Below are 22,354 nucleotides of genomic sequence, written 5' to 3' on the forward strand. Positions count from 1 at the left end.
CCCAGTACTCTTTAATATCTTCATAAATAAATGGCTTAGATGAGGGGATAAAAGGGGAACTCATCAAATTTGCAGATGACACTAAACTGGCAGGAACAGCCAACAAACACCCCAGAAGACAAGCTCAGAATCCAAAAAGATCTTGACAAACTTGATCAATAGGCCCTAATCAACAAAATGAGTTTTAATGTGGAGAAAAGCAAAGTTTTACATTTAGGCAGGAAAAAAACAAAGGTATAAGTACAGATTATGTGAGACCTGGCTCAAAAACAGTAACTGTGAGAGGGACCTTGGAGTCCTAGTGGACGATCACTTGACTATGAGCCAGCAGAATGCAGCAGCAGCCAAAAAAGCTAATACAGTCCTGGGTTGTATAAATAGAGGCATAGAATCAAGACCACGCCAAGTATTAGTGCCACTTTATAAAACCCTAGTAAGACCACACCTGGAATACTATAACCAATTTTGGTCACCATACTACAAAAAAGACGTTGAGACTTTGGAAAAAGTTCAGAGAAGAGCAACTAAAATGATCAAAGGCCTGAAGACTAAAACATCTGAAGAACGGCTGCAGGACTTGGGTTTGGCTAGTCTAAAAAAAAGAAGAAACAAGGGTGACATGATAGCAGTATTCCAGTATTTGTGGGGCTGCCACAAAGAAGAGGGCATCAAACTATTCTCCAAAGCACCAGAAGGCAGGACCAGAAACAATGGTTGGAAACTGAACAAAGAGAAAATCAACCTGGAATTAAGGAGAAAGTTCCTAACAGTGAGGACAATTAACCAGTGGAACAGCTTGCCCCCAGAAATCGTGGGCACCGCTCTTCTTTTTAAGAAGGGACTAGATAGTCATTTGTCTGAAATGGTATAGGTCCTCCTGCATAAACAGGGGGATGGACTAGAAGACCTGTCATGTCCCTTCCAGCTCTATTCTATTCTATCTTTAAATTTGTCAAGCAGTAAAGAATGTTAGGGGGCATTCATAATGTTTTGTGTAAATACACTGATGTATGCAATATTTATCGGTAGCTAGCTTCTCTATCTTGTTGCCATTTTCAAATTGCCTTCTGTGTATATTTGTTGCTTGAAAAAAATAGAGTTAATTGGGTTCTCCAAAGAAATAGTATTATACTGGGTCCACAAAATTTCAACTATTATATGAAACTGCTGAACGATATGAGGAGAAACCAGGTGAGGTTCCTTGTCGAAATATAAAACATTACACCCAAAATTTTGTCTACAGTCAATGTGTGTTTTACTCCCAGTAGATTTATGGAAAGCAAATGCGAACAAAAATGAAATCCAGTTAGATTTTTTTATTATTATTTTTTAATGAATTTTTAAACCGCTCTGAAGTTCTTTCTCCTTTTTTTCCTTTATTGGTAAAATGTTATTTGCGTTTACAATAGTGAAGGATTCTTTGCAGAAAATGTATTCAACAGTGGTTTCCAGAAGGAACATGGAACCATTCAAGATAGCTATGTCCAGATAGCCCTGGATAGACATAATTTGGCTTGTTACCCATCTTTTTGGTATATTTCAGATCTAATTAGTGTTGCACACTACAGTTCAGTTCTGCATTTATATTCTGTGCTAATCATAATGTTTCTCTGTTTGGGTTTATCGTAATATGGTAATCCAACCATTTTATTTTATTTATTTTATTTTTATTTTTATTCCATTTATATCCCGCCCTTCTCCGAAGACTCAGGGCGGGTTACAAGCTTAGCAGTAGCCTTCATTCTATGTATATGCCTGCTTATTAGGGCTTTCACACACACACCCCAAGCGGCATTATTACAAAGTCAGCTTAATTGCCCCCAACAATCTGGGTCCTCATTTTACCTACCTCGGAAGGATGGAAGGCTGAGTCAACCTTGAGCCTGGTGGGATACGAACCTGCACTAATTGCAGGCAGCTGGTGTTACTTAAGGAGGCATTAGCCCACTGCTCCACCAAGGCTTTGTAAATCATGTTGGCCTAAAGGTATGAATCTTTTATAAGCCATAGTTAAAGTAGACTTGCACAATGTATAAACACAATCTTGAGTTCTTTATACTTTGTCTCTAAAGGATGGTCCCCATTCCATACAGTCCTGTCTATCAAAGTATGATTATTCCATGTGACAATTTGTTTATGGAAACAGATTTCCCATCCAGCAAATGTTTATGCCATGTCTACTTATGAAGCGTGGAAGAAGGTGGATGGTGGCACAGTGGTTAGAATGCAGTATTATAGGCTAACTCTGTCCACTGCCAGGAGTTCGATCCTGATTGACTCGAGGCTGACTCAACCTTCCATCTTTCAGAGGTCAGTAAAACGAGGACCCAGATTGTTGGGGACATTAAGCTGGCATTAGTAAACTGCTCAGAGAGTGCTATAAAGCACTATGGAGCAGTATATAAGTCTAAGCTATTGCGTTGTTTGCCCAAAGATGCTGTACGGATGCTGAGTTTTATAAAGTGAAAGAAAAATAGAAGATCCTTTGACTTCCTTGCAAAATTTGAATAAGTGCAATCTCCACCATGAGTTTTTTGCAGGGAAAATATTATTTCACTTGAGACTTTCCATCTTTCATATTATTATAGTTTGCAAATCTTTGGAGTTTGCTCTTTTGTCTTCTTCTTGATGGTTAGGGTTTTATTTTTTCTGGCCATTTAAAACAGATTTTTAATTTATTTTCTGCTGTTGTTTTTACTGTACTGTAAATATGTTTTAAGTTGGCATTTTGAATCTTATTTCAGTTTATTGTTATTACTTGTTAGGTGTCCATGGAGTAGAAATATTGAGGGGTAAGGTATATTTTTTAGATAAATTAAATTAAATTAAAAACAGATTTGATCTGTTCTAGACTTACATGGACTAATGCTGTCCTTTTTTGGGAGGTGGGGTTAAGCTGTCATGAGAATTATATTTAGGATTAACATAAGAAAGATAGAGGGCCACATATCAAGTATTGGCTTCTTCTAATTCCTTAGCCATCTGGATTCATTCAGCACAGGAAAAAGAAATCCTTACGGTCAAATTAAATAAAATGTGATGCCCCCAAGTCTGCATTTCCCATCCACAGGACCTGATAGCTAAGAAGACAAGAATAATACATAGATGGTCATATTGATAAAATGTCCCTGGCCTTCTAGAAAATCTTACTTCTGTATGTACATGCAATATTTAGCATTTCCCCCTTTCTGTGAAAGAGGCTTTGGGATTTTGTTGTTTTGCTCTGGTTTGTTTTTGTTAAATGAAAACTGTACTGTATCAAATCCTGCATGTTTATGCAAATTGTAGAAAGCTTTAGGGAGTTAAGAGCTGGAGAGGTTTTGCCAAAGACCTAACAATGCACCATGTCTAAACATAGATTCCTCACAGCAATGGAGGTTAATCTTTGGAGTACTTGCCACTCAGGAAATTAGTTCTCACATCCCCCTTTGCCTGCTCTCACCCCACCTGCCTCCACTGCTCACAGCTCGGCTGATGCCTTAGTGGAAGCCTGGGGAAGGGCAGCCACTGAGGCACTTGACCGGGTTGTACCCTTGCGGCCCCTGACCCGGCGCAGATCCCAGCGAGCTCCATGGTTTTCCGCGGAGCTCCGGGAGATGAAGCGCCGGAAACGGGGCCTAGAGAGCTGCTGGAGGTCTAGCCGATCCGAACCCGACCGGTTGCGGTTAAGAACCTATATTAGGTCTTATCTCGCAGCGATGAGGGTGGCGAGGTGTAATTACTTCTCCACCCTCATCGCGTCCGCAGATAATCGCCCGGCCGCCTTGTTTAGGGTGACTCGCTCACTTCTCAATCAGGAGGTGAGGGAGGATCCCTTGCAAGGTCGTGCCGAGGAATTTAGTCATCATCTGTCGGATAAAATCGCTCGGATTCGGACCGGTTTGGACTCCAGCTGGGCAGAGTCAGGCGATCAGGACACGGGCGGTCTTGTCAATGTTATCTGGGAAGAGTTTGATTCTGTGACCCCTGATGAAGTGGACAGGATTATGGGGAGGCTGAGCTCCTCCACATGTTTGTTGGACCCGTGCCCTTCCTGGCTGGTTTATGCAGCTAGGGAGAGGACACGAGGCTGGCTCCAGGCGGTTATATCTGCTTCTTTGAGTGAGGGTTATTTCCCCACCGTCTTGAAGGAGGCGGTGGTGAGACCTCTCCTCAAGAAGCCTGCCCTGGACCCAGCCGTTTTGAACAACTTTCGTCCAGTCTCCAACCTTCGCTTTCTTGCGAAGGTTGTTGAGAGTGTGGTGGCGCATCAGCTCCCTCTGGTCCTGGATGAAGCGGATTATCTGGACCCCTACCAATCGGGTTTCAGGCCCGGGTACAGCACGGAGACGGCATTGGTCGCTCTGGTGAATGATCTCTGGAGGGCGCGGGATAGGGGACATTCCTCTGTCCTAGTCCTATTAGACCTCTCAGCGGCTTTCGATACCATCGACCATGGTATCTTGCTGCGGCGTCTCAGGGGATTGGGAGTGGGAGGCACAGTTCTTCAGTGGTTCTCCTCCTATCTCCTGGGACGCTCGGAGTCGGTGTTGGCAGGGGGGCAGAGATCGGCCCCTAGGTCTCTCGTTTGTGGAGTTCCTCAGGGGTCGGTTCTCTCGCCTCTCCTGTTCAACATCTATATGAAACCGCTGGGTGAGATCATTCGTGGTTTTGGAGTTGGGTATCATCAGTATGCCGATGATACCCAACTTTTCTTTTCGACCCCAAACCACCCCAGTGATGCCCTCGCCGTGATGTCCCGTTGCCTGGAGGCGGTTCGGGTCTGGATGGGGAGGAACAGACTTCAGCTCAACCCTGACAAGACTGAGTGGCTGTGCATTCCGGCATCCCGGGACATTCCAAATGTTCCATCTCTTTCTATGGGGGGTGAGCTCTTACCCCCCGTGGATAGGGCTCGCAACTTGGGAGTCCTTCTAGATTCACGGCTTACTTTGGAAGAGCATATAGTGGCCGTGACTAGGGGGGCTTTCGCCCAGGTTCGCCTGGTGCGCCAGTTGCGGCCCTATCTGAACCGGGATGCCCTGTGTACAGTCACTCATGCGCTCGTGACCTCTCGCCTTGACTACTGTAATGCTCTCTACATGGGGCTTCCCTTGAAGACCACTCGGAGGCTCCAACTGGTACAGAATGCGGCCGCGAGAGTTGTCTTGGGAGTTTCCCGGTACTCCCATGTTACACCTTTGCTCCGCGAGCTGCATTGGTTACCAGTTGTCTTTCGGGTGAGGTTCAAGGTGTTGGTCACGATCTTTAAGGCCCTACATGGCATGGGTCCGGGTTACCTCAGGGACCACCTGCTGCCGGCATCGACTCCCCTCCGCCCTGTGCGTTCCCACAGAGAGGGCCTCCTCAGGGTGCCGCCAGTCAGGGAATGTCGACTGGTGGCCCCCAGGGGGAGGGCCTTCTCTGTGGGGGCTCCGGCTTTATGGAATCAATTGCCGGTGGAGCTCCGGATGGCACCAGACCTTCGAACTTTCCGTCGGGGCCTGAAGACCCATCTGTTCGAATTAGCTGGTCTGGCCTGATGGGGGATTATGGGCTTTTAATTGTTTTTAATCTGTACTTCTGTTTTAATTGGGCATGGATTTAATTCTTTTTAATTTTTGTATAGTGTTTCTTATGTATGCCCTGTGAACCGCCCTGAGTCCCACCAAGGAGAAGGGCGGTATATAAATCAAATAAACTATAAACTATAACTATAAACTCTTTTTTTCATAAGGTTGCTCTCTACTCGCAGCCATGGGATTTGTTGGCTAGATTAGCTTGGCTTATTCAGAACTACTTCCAACCACAGACATTTAATGAGCAGACGGCTGACTCCCCCTCATTGGAGTGATTGTGAGGTCAAGGGAAAGATGCAAACAAGAAAGAAAAGGAGTTTTGTACTCCATGATGAGTTGCCAAAATAACTTGAGTGCTTGTTAAGAGCCACATCTTGTCTTTAGAATCCTAGTTAGTACCTCTGGCTTTCAACCTGCCAAACCTTTTGATGCTTCTCAATTCAATGCCTTGTATGCAACCCTCCAGAATCTGATGTGGTGCTTAAAACAAATTTTCTCAATGTTGTTATGTTCAGGAACATCAGTGAGTCAATTTAGATAGAGTTTAAGCACAAACCACAGTTATGTATGGCTTAAGGCCAGGCATAACTACTGTAAACGCTAATGAATTTCAGACCCTTACAGAGATGATATGTCATCTTAGTCTGAATGTTTTCAGCTGTTGAAGATGATACATAGATTTCCTTTAGTGCAGACCACAGCGAAATGAAAAAAAGAAGAGTCTTCCTTTTTTGTAGGCATCTGTAGGGAATAGAAATTAGAGCATCATTATCCATCCCTCTAAATAAATAACTGCCAATCCTTTGTTTTACTACCCATGATTAGCCTAATCTTTTATCTCCTCTCCCATTTTCCCTTTTGGATTTCAGTTTGGTCTCTAAGAGAAAAGAACTTGAATTATGCTCCTTGGATCAGTTTTGGACACTGAGAGATAGCCAAATTATACCTCCGCTTGCTTAATCTTCATTAAATTAAATTTCTAAAAAGAATTGGTCCCTGAAACCATAAGAATATTTTCAGTTGAGTTCATTTTTTATCTTGCTTAGGCTAATATTCTCAATGTAATTCTGTATTCAGTAAGATAATATGTCCTCAGTTATATCATAGTTCGTGCATAAGTAAGAATCGTATATCCCTTTTCCATCTAAAAGAAAATGTTTATTTTAAAAAAAGCATAGGCAGTGAAGGGAAACTATTTTGTATTGGTGTGTGTCGTGATAATTCCATTTTGATGATGATGTACAATGACTAGAGTTTGTGAGAAAGCAGCATGTGAATTGCTGGTGTCAGGAGACACCTAAGAAATAGCAAGTAGCAAATAGAAATGATTTCTTTTCCTATCGTTTCGTGGGAGTCAGTTGCCCCACTGAGAAGATGAAGCAGCCCTATTGCTCCTGACTGCTTTTTAAATACACTGTAGATTCTACTAAACACCTAACAAATCTGGTCCCAAGACATGCAAAGCTAATTCCTGTTTTAAGCAACAGCTAGCTGGTCTTTTGAAAAGGCATCTTTTTGTTCTGTCCTTTTCACCCCATTTTGTAACCTCTACCGCCACTGTCTTTCTTTGCTCCAAACAAGCTGAGTTTGAAAACAATGACCTTCACAAACTGGAAGACTTGTTAGTGTTGGTGATTTTCCTAGTGGAAAGAGGGTCATCCCCTCCATATGTTCATGCAGTTGTTGGTTCAGATACAAACAGTATACTGTACTGTTCAACTGACTATTCAAGCTGGCTGCCTGACAGCCTCGCTTTTTATCTGACTATGGTGAGGAAGAGTGCCTAACAACATAGATCATCAAAGGATATGACTTCTCTCCCTCCAGAACCAGCACATACTGCATCACAGTCAAATGGAGGATGAAATTATTTTAATGTATTTTGGGCTATGTTATTTGTTGTTTTAAAGGGATGAATTTTATTTAGTCAGACTTGCTTCTTCTGATATCTCTTTTATCAAAAGAATAGAGTTTTCTCAGCTGTCCTAGGTACCTGTTAGGTACTAAACAATCCAACAAGAGATTTAAACATTTGGAAATATGACATTACCTAGTAGTAATATTTAGCACCTTTTTGTTTATTTTTTATTCTAGGAAAACATTATTCTGATTATAGTGAATGAATGTGTGTGTGTTCCTCAGTTATTCAGAGCAAATTCTAGACATATCAGACATGTATGGGAATATACTGTAAATGGAAAATACTGTTTAGAACCAGGACTGTAGAGCTTCAATATTTTTCCAGTTAAGAGTTAAAATTTCCTTTGACTTGAGCTTGACTTCAAAACTACAGGAAGATTTATCTTCTTTTGTGTTTTTTTTTCTCCTCATACTCTAGCTTGGTCTTTTTTTAATAGTGTCCCATCCAAGTTCCGGTGACATCCAGTCTTGCTTAACCAGGGTTTCAACCAGGGTTGCTAGGTGTATCATCTATTTTACTTTGGTATCTACATGACTACATCTGTTTTTGGCAGAAGATGTGGTTTGACATTCCCTTCTTTCTCTGACTTTCTAAATTGGCCTGCAGCCATGGGATTTCTCATGTCTTTGTTTGACATTGTTCTACTCATTAAAGTACTGAAGAGGAGGGAATAACTTGTAGTTTATTATCTTGTTTGACTTATCTTTACTTTATTCAGGAAAATTGTGCTCAAATCCTTCTATCATTATTATGCCCAATATCTCTTCTAGACTTGTTAAAATGTTTTCAGGGCTATTATTGACCTGGTGAAGCAGTGACCTGAAAACAGGCTCTGCTTATTCTGTTGGAAGGAGTTTATTCCATGGGTTGCTGTGAAGATGGACTTTGGGCATAAGTGGTAGCTGTCATTCTAGCCTAGAGCTTTAGATCAATGCAGTGACTTGAGCAGCATTCTTTACTTGAGATGATTTGATTGACAGATTAAAAGATGGGCTTTTACACATGGTCTACTAGGGTATTATCAGCAAGATTCTCTCCCATTAATTACATTACAGAAGCTGGAGTATGAGAAAACCACAGAGCCAATTGGACGAAAGTTCCTAGATCAAGTTTTGTTGAAAGTCATTCCTGCACTATATATTAAGTATTAAGAGTACCTTTATAACCATGTATTCATCTGTTTTAGGCTGACACCTGGCTTTGTTAAGAGATTATGGTCTAGGTTGTACAACACAGTATAATACAAAACAGAATATATAATAAGAGTGTGAGGAAGGGCTCAAATATCTCATTTATTAGGTTTTTTAAAAAACAAACAAACAAACACCTATTTGTTTACTGATTGATTCCTGAACTTCTGAATGCTTACAGCTAGGGGAATATGTATGTATTTATGTATGTATGTAGTATTCAAAACAAGATTAAAACAAAACAAGAACAAAGGGGGGGGGCTCTACAGTCACCCTGCCCTGAGTCCCAAGAGAAAAATCAGATGTAAAGTAGTCTTCTGAATGTCCTAAGGGTGGGCCTCACCAATTTCAGGAAGAAGATCATTTCTGAGGTCAGGAATTGTAGGAGAGTAGGGGTGCTTGCTGCATCCCGCGAGATGACATTGTTTAATTGATGGGTGCATGCACCCCAGAGTGCATGGACCCACCCAGCTGAATCAAACTCAAGTAATCAAAAAGAATTATTGCAAAAAATTATTTTATAGATAAGTCACTTCATAAATTATAAATGCAAAAAAGTTAAAATTTTTGATATACAGTATTAAATCGTTTCTATGCTAGAGTCTGTAACTCTGAGAATAAAGCTTTAAAAATTGGGATAGAGTACATTTGCCTAGATAATTTGCAATGATACCTGTTAGAGCAGCAGTCCCCTACTGGCAGCAGCAATGGCATAGGGTGAGGGTGGTTTTTCATGTGCAACCTAAGCTCCCACACATTTGCAAATGAAGTTTTGTGCACTTGCTAGCCACTTGCGCAGACTGGTTCTCAATGGGCTGCAGCCTGGTACCGTTCCCAGACTGGAGGCTTTGGACCACTGTGTTAAAGGGAACAAAAGCCTCAGGGTTTATTTTCTTTAGGGATGATATCCCTAGGATTTTTTTGCTTGAGAATCTGAATCAAAGAAGATCTACAGATTGTTTAATTCTCAGAATGTACCCCTGATTTTCTACACTGAATATTTATTAGAACACTGACTTCATTTGTCTATAAGCATGAAAGAACTTAAAGAGCAAGTAAATTAAATCTATCGCTGGTCTGTCTCTTCGGTCCTAGTCCCTACTGCTCAGCTGTTTTAACTCACTGCATCATATTCATGAACAAGACTTATTTGTTGCCGGAGGAAGAGAGTCAAAGTAGCATCTAGGGATGAATCCTTGCAAATAAGCATGAATATTTTGAACTACAATTGGACAGCTTAGTCAAAGATTAAAAAGTGAAGCTTTATTCAGGTCCCGGTTTTTATCTCTTCCAATGTGAATAAACATTTATTTCACGGATGTTGACAACATTATATAAAATATGATTGATTTAAAATCTATGATTTTTTAAAAATCTACACCAGTTTATATTTAAATGCTACCTAAACAGCTAGTGCTGTACTCTCAATTTTAGGCATAATTTATTTAGACAGTTTTATTCACAGTTGGATAATATTTTTCCACACGAAGCCTTGGGGAAGTGTGAAATATTCCCAAATAATAATATGCATGTTAATCCAGGTGGTACAGTTTGCATCAGATGTCAAAAGATTGGGTTGTGCCAACTTCTCTGGCTGAAACACCATTCCAGAACAAGGGCAGACCAAGGGCAGCAAACAAAAGCAGGAACGGTCTGATAACTAACAAGAAAACCACAAAAAGATCCATGGAACAATAATCTATTTTATTATTTTTCTGTATAAAGCAGAAGTCCACGTTAAGGAGATGTTATTCCAGCTAGTCCTCTCACCATCCACATGTTATGTTTATGGAAGACAAATTCCGTAGCAAAATATTTATAGCCAATTCCCCAATTGCTGTTGGACTAATTTTCTTGTTATCCTTGGAAAGAGCTGTAGAAGACAAAATAGGTCTGTATAATTGAGAACTGTGAGTGAAGAGAAAGTTAGCCAAGTTGGTTTGTTTGATATTTTATTCTGCTGTCCATGAATTGTTAAAATTTACTTCTACTCTCTCCCCTCCCTCTGTGTCAGCCATGGCTGCATATGTCTGTTTAAATTTTGAAACAGAATGTTTATAGCAATAGCTAAGTGAACTACAAATTACTGATACAGCTTTCCTCAGGGCATAGATGCAGTCAGTTATGGGCAATTCTTTATGTACTGAATTTCTGTCAGACCTAGAGCTTCAAAGTAATGTGGTGTGATGCAGCTGAACCAGTTGCCTATTATCTCAGAAAAAATGTCCTATGCAATTTGAACACACAGATGCCCTAGTCAATCAGGAATGGCCATCCCTGATGGCTTCCAAGCTGCCAAATGTCTGATAAACTATCACTTCCTGACCCTTTTTTAATTGTTAAAGCAAAACAATATTTTATTGTTGATCAGTGTTGGCATTTCTATCAATAGAATTAGAAGAGGCTTATTCACTCCTCATCCTCTTTCTCCTGTCTTCTACCCACAATGTGCTTGGAGAGAGGGAAGCAAAATTAATCTAGAATGGCTCCATTTTTACAGGGATATTCCAGGACTTCATCTTTATGGGCAAAAGAGTTAAATCTCTACCAATCCTTTTATCCTTATTGGCATGATTCAGCTCAACAGAAGAATCCCCACCTTTATCACATCCAAAACATCTTTTGTGATGATTCTGTATAATTCAAATTTGATTTACTAATAATAATCAATGTATATAGAGCATATATCTTAACTGAACACATTTAAGACTGAATCTTGGTGAGAGTAGAGTAGAACAGAACAGAATAGAATAATAACTTTATTGTCACTTTGAATGTACACTAATTGGTATACATTAAAATGAAATGGTAGTTATTAGTTTGTAAGAGTGGGATATGCACCAATTTGACAAGCTACCACTATTTTCATGCAGTTCCCAAATCATAAGTTGAGTTCATAAGCACAGTCTGTTTAACTATGTTTTGTTGAATAAGAGTTAATGGCTATTTCCTACAAAATATTTAGCTAAAAACCATAGCTTATACACTGCAGTTATGTTAACAGATTACATTAAGCTATACTTTTATTTCAAAGATTGTTAAATAAGCCAAAGTCTACTGTTTCACATATTGAAAGAGGCTAAAACTAAGCAAAACTAATTACAGGGTTTAGATTTGTACTGTTGTCATGCAAATGACATAATCTACATTGTTTGCAGATGCTTGCTCCTGGGGAGGAAAGCTATGGCAAATCTAGACAGCATACTAAAAAGCAGAGACATCACCCTGCCAACAAAAGTGCATATAGTCAAGGCTATGGTCTTCCCAGTTGCAATGTATGGTTGTGAAAGTTGGACCATAAGAAATGCTGAGCGCCAAAGAATTGAGGCCTTTGAACTATGGTGCTGGAGAAGACTCCTGTGAGTCCCTTGGACTGCAAGGTGTCCAAACCAGTCAATCCTAGAGGAGATCAATCCTGACTGGTCTTTAGAAGGTCAGATCCTGAAGTTGAAACTCAAATACTTTGGCCACCTAATGAGAAGGAACGACTCACTGGAGAAGAGCCTAATGCTGGGAAAGGTTGAGGGCAAGAGAAGAAGGGGACAACAGAGAATGAGGTGGCTGGATGGGGTCACTGGAGCAGTAGGCCTGAGCTTAAATGGATTCCAGAAGATGGTAGAGGACAGGAAGGCCTGGAGGAATGTTGTCCATGGGGTCAGGATGGATTGGACACGACTTCACAACTAACAACAACAATTCTTTTTTCATTGTAATGGAAATAGACATATGATATAAAATGATGCAAATATAATCAGAATCTCATCCATTGCATTCAAAGTCCATTGCATTAATGTCTGCTAAGTCAAGATTTCACTGTAAAATAAAATTGAATCAGTAAATTTTCTTTCCCATAACCAAGGTAATTAGTAGACTTTACTGAGCATGTTATATGACAGTACATTTCAAAAACAATAGGAAGATCATCGTAACATGCTTCTTCTTTGTAAATGGTGGAATTGTTTCCCTGTTGTTCTGTTTGTAAGTTGTTTGCTAAGTGAAATGAAAATGAAAACAAATCTTTGCGCTGTCTCCTGATTTAGAAATATCCTCCCACCCTTAAGCATTAACCATCTGTTCAATGGTTGAACAGAGAGCTGAACATAATGGCTGAGAAGTGCAGTTCAAAGTTGTTAGTGAGGATATTTGGACATGTAATAGTTCCATTCATACATAAAAAGTGTGCTCTCTAATGTGATCAGATTGTTTTTTTTTCTATATTGTAAGTTAAATATTGATCAATAGTCAAATAATTAACACCTTTCATAATTAACTCTTTTCATACAGGACTCATGGGATGTTTGGAAATCTTGTCTGTTTAAAGGGAAGCTCAGACATGGGTAGTTATTTGAATGCATCTGAGCTAGTCATCTTGGACTTTAATGTGTAAAACACCAGAAGAGATGAATGAAGCCTTTTAGTGAGATAAACAGACACATTGCTTTTCCTTCCCCCAAGCACCTGCTCCTGTCAGCCTCTCTGAGCTGGAAAGAAGCTTCTTTCTGTTCAGGGTGTTCGTGAACTCCTTGTCCCATGTGGGAAGATTGGCAACAATTCCTCATCATCTTCCTTCCACTTGCCATTTCTCATTTTTAAATAGGATTTCTCTGTTTTCCATCTGCATTAGTGATTAAATTGCAATGACAATTATTGCAATTTAATCACACAGATTAAATTTACCTTATTTTTTTGTTTGTGTGTGTGTGAACCTTCAGAACTAAACACTAAAACTGTTCATGTCATGCATGAGTTGGCATTTCGAATCATCTTTGCCCCTCCTAGATAAGCAGTAGAAATAATGAAAACTAGCAATCCTCTTACCACTGTTTGGCTTACCTTAGCTATGTTAGTAAAGGAATGCTAAGGTCCAATGAATCTATAAATAAAATAGTCTGGAATGGCCTTCTTCAGTGTCATGCCTTCCAGATGTGTTGGACTAATTCCTATAATCCCAACTCACTGGCCGCTGAGAATTACTGGAACTGAAATCCAATATTCGTGGAAGCACCAGGTGAAACACAGTTGATCCAGAGCATGAGCTCTTTGTCTTGGGACATTCAATATCTTTGGCAACTTTTTCTTCAGACTAATTACTAAGATTTGGTTCATACTGGGTGATTTTATTTAAACTAAATGGTTATAGTTCTTACCACTTTATGTTTGCTTTTGTTTCAGGAAGTAGGATGGAACATCCTGTTTGCATATCAATTTATTATTTTGCAACTTAGTTGATATTCCTAGGTTTTTTCCCCCGGGACATTGTTGAATGGGGAAGAATGCGTTTGGTTATGTAGCAGTACCTCTGTGCTAAATTTTGCTAATCATTTATCTTTTCTCTGGCTTCCAGTTGGGATGAAAGTAGTTCCATCAGTAGTGGCCTCAGCGATGCCTCAGACAATCTCAGTTCAGAAGAATTCAATGCCAGTTCTTCACTCAATTCCCTACCTTCCACCCCCACAGCTTCCCGCAGGAACTCTGCCATAGCGGTATGTAGACCAAAAATCTGTCTGTCTGTCTTATCTATCTATCATCTATCTGTCTTTCTATCTATCTGTCTGTCTGTCTTTCTGTCTGTCTGTCTGTCTGTCTGTCTGTCTATCTATCTATCTATCTATCTATCTATCTATCTATCTATCTATCTATCTATCAAACTTCTTAATCACCCATCTGCCTCACAGAGGGGCTTTTGGAAATACTTTTGAAAAGCAACATTATGTTGCTCCAAGTATTCTAAAATATCCAATGTATTTCTAATAATTGTCCCTTAGCTGTCTTTTAGGTAAAAACCCATACTGATTTTCATGAATAAAGGCCTATAAAACCATCTTCATTCTTTCAGCTAAAATCATTGTAAATAATTTAAAATCATTATTCAATAATGATATCAGGTGATAATTTTGGTGAAGTCAAGTCTTGAACTTCTTTAGGTATTAATGCTGTATTAGCCTACATCCAACTATCTGGTACATTTCCAGTTTGCAAAATAGAATTCATCATGTTTTGCAATGATTGTAATGATTCATCTTCAAAATGTTTATAATAAGAGGCTGGTAAACTGTCTGGTCCATGCACTTTTCCAATTTTGCCCTTTTTATAGCTTCACAAAATTCCTTATTGTAATGGGTTAATTGTTAATTGTTTCTGTCTTTCTGTTAATTTTGTTTCTTCAAATATTCACCACCATTTGCCAGGGGAATTTCTTCTCCTTTATATAATTTAAAGTAGTATTAATTAGTACTCTAGTATTGCATCTAGATTATCTGTTGTTATAGTATTTCCATTTTGTAACTTCAATATTACTATTACTATATTAATATTGCTAAGCACATTGATTTGTGCTTCTTAGATTGTAAGCCACCCTGAGTCTTTGGAGAAGGGCGGGATATAAATGGGATTTTAAAAAAAATCATTTTCCCCTTTTTCTCTGCCAAATTTACACATTTCCCTGGCTTTTTTGCAAATTTGCAAGTTCAAATATTTTTTTGTATGTTAACTTTTTTACTTTTTATTTTTTACTGTTAACATAGACAGGTGCCATTGAAAAATAATTTGTTGTGGAATAACTTTGGGAGAATTTTTTAAATCTTTCATCTATGCATCTTTTCTTAAAATACTGGATTGCATCTAAATCTAATTACGGTTACAATATTTTGATTAAAATCATTAAGACTAATATTAACCATGCATGATATAGGCCACACTGATTCCAGCAGAACCATTCTGTCTATATTCATCTAAAATGGGTTTCTTTGCCTATTTTGATGGATAAGAACATAAATAAGATGTTGAGATTCTAGAAAGAGTACAGAGAAGAGCAACAAAGATGATTAGGGGACTGGAGGCTAAAACGTATAAGGAACAGTTGCTGGAATTGGGTATATCTAGTTTAATGAAGAGAAGGATGAGGGGGGACATGAGAGCAGTGTTCCAATATCTCAGGGCTGCCACAAAGAAGAGGGAGTCAAGCTATTCTCCAAAGCACCTGAAGGCAGGACAAGAAACAACAGATAAAACTAACCAAAGAGAGAAGCAACCTAGAACTAAGGAGAAATTTCCTGACAGTTAGAACAAGTAATCAGTGGAACAACCTGCCTCCAGAAGCTGTGAATGCTCCAACACTGGAAGTTTTTAAAGAAGAGACTGGACAGCCATTTGTCTGAAATGGTATGGGGTTTCTTGCCTTAGCAGGGGGTTGGATTAGATGACCTCCAAGGTCCCTTCCATCATCATCATCATCATCATCATCATCATCATCATCATCATCATCATCATCATTATTATTATTATTATTATTATTATTATTATTATTATTATTATTATTATTATTATTATTTCTGGCAAATACCAACTGCTTGCTCTGAATTCTCTCTCAATGAATGAGGGGCTTATGTGTTTTGATTCTGCAGACCTCTCTTCTTCAAGATCAGTGCTTTCAAAAGCTTTAGAGGCTTTGGTAGTATAAAGGCTGCAGCTGAGCAATGACATGTGTTTTAAATTCAGGCAATCCCTTGGCATGCCAACTGTGAAGAAAATTATTTAGAAATACAGGATCGAGGGTCTATGACTTGTTGTCACCAGGTCACAATATTTCTGAACCAGACGGATGAACGTGTAATCTTGGGGAGCATCACAGAAGGAAAGGCTGAAATGTCTCTTTGATAGTGTTTTCTGTCCTGTAGCTGCGCACAGATTCTGAGAAACGGTCATTGGCAGAGAGTGGGCTGAATTGGTATGGTGAACCAGAGGAGAAGACCCAGAAGAAGATGGATTATGACAGCGGGAGCCTGAAAATAGAGCACAGTTCCTCCAAATGGCGACGGGAACGTTCTGAAAGCTGTGATGAAGCTCCCACCAAAGGTGGGGAGCTGAAAAAGCCTGTTACTTTGGGCCCACCAGGCTCCTTAAAGAAGGGCAAGACACCACCTGTGGCAGTGACCTCTCCCATTACTCACACAGCCCAGACTCTTAAAGTGGCAGGTAAGATTGTCATTGAACTTATATTGTTACACTTTTTATTTTTTTCCCATTTGTCTGCAGAGTCCAAGCAGGAGTGCCTGACTATTTCTAGGACACTAATAAGGCCAGAAATATTTTAATGAAATATAAAATAAAATAGTCATGTCGTGGCTCTTACGAACCTTTAAGCCAGCTACCTCCATTTTGGTGCTCTTTGGATATTTCAGACTTCGGATGTTTCAGTCAAGCCTCAAATCAAAACTAACGTGGAGATCCTTCCAAGCTTAGTTCTTTTGTCACACCTGTAGACAGAATCTTGCCAAACTAAGCACTTTATTATCTGTATTTACAATATAGTCTGTAAACTATTAGAGAAGGGCTGTCTTCATCCTCTGTCTCACACACCCTTTTTCCTGGGAATTCACCTTCTTATTATATTCTGTAACCGTATATTTCCTATTATCTTTCAAGCAGAATGGCAACTGAGTATTATGGCACCAGAAATGAAATCCAATGGCACCAGAATGAGAAAAGCTATTTTGAGCAAAAATGTTGCAATTTCAACAATTACTATATATGAGTATTTTTTCCCATTCAGATGTGTCCAATTCTTGGAGACTGCCTGGACAAGTCCTTGCAGTTTTTTTTTGGGAAGGTTTTTCAGAAGTGGTTTGCACTGTCTCCTTCCTAGGAAAAAGAGAATGTGACTAGCTGTAGATCACCTAGCTGGCTTTCTGCCTATGGCAGGAGTAGAAGAACCCATGGTTTCTCAGCTTCTAGCCTGATGTTTAACCACTACACCAAACTAAATCTTAAGTAATTGATACTTGTAGACCAGACACGTCAAACACAAGGCCCGGGGGCCAGATCCGGCCCTCGAAGTGGTTTCATGTGGCCCGCAAGCCTTCCTGGAAACAGTGAGGGAACAGCCCCCACTGCCTTGGCCCTGGCCCAGAGACCCTCAGATCTGTCCCACTCCTACCCAGGCCCCTTAGGCACCCTTGATGCAAACGATGTAGAGCTGGCCACGCCTACCCAGTAGGCCATACATACTCTACCCACACCCACCCAGTAGGCCACACCCACCCTGGCCATACCCACCCGGCCCCTTGTGGGCAACCGCAATGCTGATGCGGCCCTGAGTGAAATTGAGTTTGATACCCCTGTTGTAGACAAATGTGACAAAACCTTTCCTTTCTATTTCGTATGCTCATATCTGAATACTCTACATGTTTACACAATATTTATGGTTTTTGTAGGAGATAAAGGGGTGAACTATCAACAAGACATTGTTTGAAAAATCTTACACTCTACCTTCTTTGTCTGAGTGCTTTCAAGCTCTTATATGATACCTGGAACCCCAAAATGTCAGTTTTGAGTAAATTATTTATCTTCTACCCAAAGGAAAGAAGCTTAGCAATTAGACTGGACTAGTGTGGCAAACTTCTCTATTTTTCATTCTTTTTGAGGTAAAAAAAGTTAGAAATTAGTCTAGTCTTTGTTTGCTGGTTGAATGTTAAAGCTATTATAACCTCATCTCTTTTGTCTCTTGTGGTTAGTTCACACATACACACACACAAATAAGAATATATTCTGACATTCCTGAGAATTGCTGCATCACACTGCAACCAGCATTTCAAGGCAACAAGTTTCCAATAAGGCAACTTATTTTTTGATGACCTGCCATGACTATGGGAATGGATTAGGTTCATCTTGTGGAATGGGACTTGAGAGTGGAAAGGGATAGAAATAGAGTTTGGCTATCTATTGGTGGGAAGGCCAATGGGCAAAATTTGACTCAATCTGAAGCTTAGTTTGATCTAGTGGTTAAGTCGCCTGACTAGAAAGCAAAAGACCATGAGTTCAAGTTCCACCTTGGCCATGACATGAAAGCCAGCTGGGTGAAATTGGCCCAGTCACTCTCACTCAGCCCAAAATAGGAGGCGAAGGTGTGTTGGATACATTTGCCACCTGGAGTTATTTATAAAAATAATACAGGTGTGATAGATAGATAGATAGATAGATAGATAGATAGATAGATAGATAGATAGATAGATAGATAGATAGATAGATAGATAGACAGACAGATAGACACAAACATACGTACAGTATATATGTATGTATGTATCATATGTAATAATAAGATTTCTAATAAGATAGAAATAAGTTCATTCTGTTGTCCAAAGATCTGTGTAAAGGCATGCCTTTTCCTGTATCTATTCCAAATGTTGTTTCCTGATCAGTCCTTCTCTTTCTCAGGTAAGCCTGAAGCAAAAGCAACAGACAAAAGCAAACTGTTTGTGAAAAATGCTGGCCTGCAGCGCTCATCTTCTGATGCTGGCCGAGATCGGCTTTCAGATGCCAAGAAGCCTCCCTCTGGGCTTACACGAGCCACCACGCCTGGCTCCTTTGGTTACAACAAGAAACCCCCTCCTGCAACGGGTACTGCCACAGTGATGCAAGCTGGTGGCTCAGCTACACTTGGCAAGATCCAGAAGAATTCTAGTATCCCTGTCAAACCTGTTAATGGCAGGAAAACCAGCTTGGATGTCTCCAATGCAGGGGAGCCTGGGTTTATGGCGCCAGGGGCCCGTAGCAACATCCAGTATCGGAGCCTGCCACGCCCTGCCAAATCTAGCTCCATGAGTGTCACTGGTGGACGAACTGGCCCACGTCCTGTCAGCAGCAGCATTGATCCCAGCCTCCTCAGTGCCAAGGGGGGCATTTCTGTTTCACGCCTCAAGGAACCCTCTAAAATAGGGGCAAGTCGGACCACCCCAGGGCCAGTGAATCAAACCGACAGGGAGAAGGAGAAGGCCAAAGCCAAAGCAGTGGCACTGGACTCTGACTCTGCCTCACTCAAGAGCATTGGCTCCCCTGAAAGCACCCCAAAAGCTCCAAGTGACCACCAGACCCCTGCAAAAGACGCTGAGCTGCCGCCCACACCCCTCAGGTAGGAATGCTGGTTTTGAAACAATAAGATGCTTCAGTTCACAATTATTTATGTAAGGGCAATTACACGATTACAATTAATTATAGTTGTACCATTATTTATGCTTTTAAACCATTTTAAGGGGATTTTAAATATGAAGACAAGTGAGTAATTCCTTCTGTTCTTGGACAGTATGAGTTTATAGTCTGCCAGTCACAATAACTCTTTCCTGTCCATATTGGAGACAAGGCGAGCTTAATTTTGTTATTTAGTTACTAGAAAAAAATGTCATTTTGATCAGTGCTTTATTTGGTCTGTTTTCTAATTTAAGAATGCTGTATGGATAAAATTGTGGAGTCTGGACTGTTATGACTAGAATGAAGCATCAGAGAAAATACATATAACATTTTGATAAAGCAAGCTAATAAATATGGGCTAGGTGGCATGTCTTCTAGGTGGATCCACAGATTCCCTGAACAAGCATTCCAAGGATTGTTCATTAGTTGTTTTTCATGAAATGAGACTAAGATATCAAGGGAAGTACAGTGGAGTTTGGTCATCTTTAATACTTACATAAACGATTTGCATAAAGAGTTTGAGGAACTTTGCAGGTAACACAAAAACGAGAAACTATGTTTTAATATTCTTGACATAGAAACAAAATTCTAAACAAACTCAATAAGAGTCGCCATAGGACTAAAAATAATACAATGAAATATAATGCTGATGTTTTTTGTTTATGAAAAAAATCAAATGCATTTATATAAATAGAATATCTAGCTTGGTAAATATAAAAAGAATTTTGGAATTCTGATTGATTACAAGCTGAATATCAGCAAGTAATGTGAGAATTATGGAATACTAAAAAAAGTTTTAAAAAATTGTAAAATTTAATAAATGCCATGTCACCAACAAAGAACAAGATAAATATTTCTTATATGCAGAATAAAAACTTAGTATTTTGAACATTTTGAGAGGTCTAATTAGCATGAAATACTGGGAAAGGAGTCCGGCAAGGCTGTATACTGTCGCTTTGCCTATTTAACTTATATGCAGAGCACATCATGAGAAAGGCAGGGCTAGATGAATCAAAAGTTGGAATTAAGATTGCCGGAAGAAACATCAACAACCTAAGATACGCAGATGATACCACTCTAATGGCAGAAAGTGAAGAGGAACTAAAGAGCCTCTTGTTGCGAGTGAAGAAGGAGAGTGCAAAACTTGGGTTGAAACTAAACATTAAGAAAACCAAGATCATGGCATCTGGCCCTCTCAATTCCTGGCAAATAGATGGGGAAGAAATGGAGGTAGTGACAGATTTTATTTTCCTGGGCTCCAAGATCACTGCAGATGGGGACTGTAGCCAAGAAATTAAAAGACGCTTGCTCCTTGGGAGGAAAGCCATGGCAAATCTAGCCAGCACACTAAAAAGCAGAGACATCACCCTGTCAACAAAAGTGCGTATAGTCAAGGCTATGGTCTTCCCAATTGCAATGTATGGCAGTGAAAGCTGGACCATAAGAAAGGCTGAGCGCCAAAGAATTGAAGCCTTTGAACTATGGTGCTGGAGAAGACGCCTGCGAGTCCCTTGGACTGCAAGGCGATCAAACCGGTCAGTCCTAGAGGAGATCAACCCTGACTGCTCTTTAGAAGGCCAGATCCTGAAGCTAAAACTCAAATACTTTGGCCACCTAATGAGAAGGAAGGACTCACTGGAGAAGAGCCTAATGCTGGGAAAGATTGAGGGCAATAGAAGAAGGGGACGACAGAGAATGAGGTGGCTGGATGGAGTCACTGAAGCAGTAGGCGTGAGCTTAAATGGACTCCAGAAGATGGTAGAGGACAGGAAGGCCTGGAGGAACATTGTCCATAGGGTCACGATGGGTTGGACACGACTTCGCAACTAACAACAACAACTGTTTTCTTATGAATTTCAATTGTGAATCATAAGCGTATGTCACATTTTTTTAAGAACTGGACCCACTGAGTCTCCAAAATAGAGTATTCTATTTCTTCATTCTATAGTTCAGATACACAACTAATTCTTTCCTTCATTTCAATTTTTAAGTAACCTTGCAAAATAGAATCGTTGCTTTCTGTTCAAGCACTGCATCTCTTAAACTGCAGATATGGCTATTAGACTATCTGGCCTTCTATTAATTAGTGCATATTTCATTTTATATTTTGCCAAGCAAATATTGTAGGTATATCCAGTGCTTTTTTTGTAAAAGAAAAAGGTGCCAGAACTCACACATGTCATACAACCTGCCTTGCCTACCCTACAAGGTTCCATCCAAAAAAGGTGCTGGAACTCCGTTCTGAGCGTTCTATGACAAAAAAAACCCTGGGTATATCAAACTCAAGATGTAATTTCTCAGAATCTTTAAGAATGTGTAATACATTTCTGCCTGAAACTCTGGCAAGCTTTTGCCAATTAGTATTAACAATATTAAGTTAGATGAACAAAGGCTTGACTGAAAAAGCAGTTTTCTGTGGTTTTCCTGTGATTATATGTTCAAAATTAAATTGCTCCAGAGCCCATTAGTTTGAATTCTTATGTGTGAACCCTTAATTTTTTTTTAAAAAAAGTGTTACTCAGCATCTGGTTTGAGTCCCAATTGCATTGAGATGACTTGGGGTAATGGGAATATCTCCTGAACTATTCTTCAGTTACTGAACTATGCTAGGATCCCAATATTCCCAAATCAACAGGATAGTGAATTTGATGTGTTTGATTCTTACATGGGAGCTGATGTAGCTTAAAGTTGTTTTTCTCTATATCATATGCAAATGTTCAATG

At 39.8% G+C, this 22,354-nt stretch overlaps 1 protein-coding gene across 1 annotated transcript in view; it reads left to right on the plus strand.

The window, feature by feature from the left end:
* The window catches only part of NAV1 (neuron navigator 1), a 257,735-nt gene that overhangs the window by 204,817 nt on the left and 30,564 nt on the right, over positions 1-22,354 (plus strand). Inside the window, exons 7-9 of the mRNA XM_081322449.1 lie at positions 14,014-14,152; positions 16,346-16,643; positions 18,882-19,575. Coding sequence (XP_081178575.1) covers positions 14,014-14,152; positions 16,346-16,643; positions 18,882-19,575 — 1,131 coding nt within the window. The remainder of the gene's footprint in view (positions 1-14,013; positions 14,153-16,345; positions 16,644-18,881; positions 19,576-22,354) is intronic.

Source organism: Vipera berus (assembly GCF_964194415.1).
Source record: "Vipera berus genome assembly, chromosome: 3".
NCBI classification, from domain to species: domain Eukaryota; kingdom Metazoa; phylum Chordata; class Lepidosauria; order Squamata; family Viperidae; genus Vipera; species Vipera berus.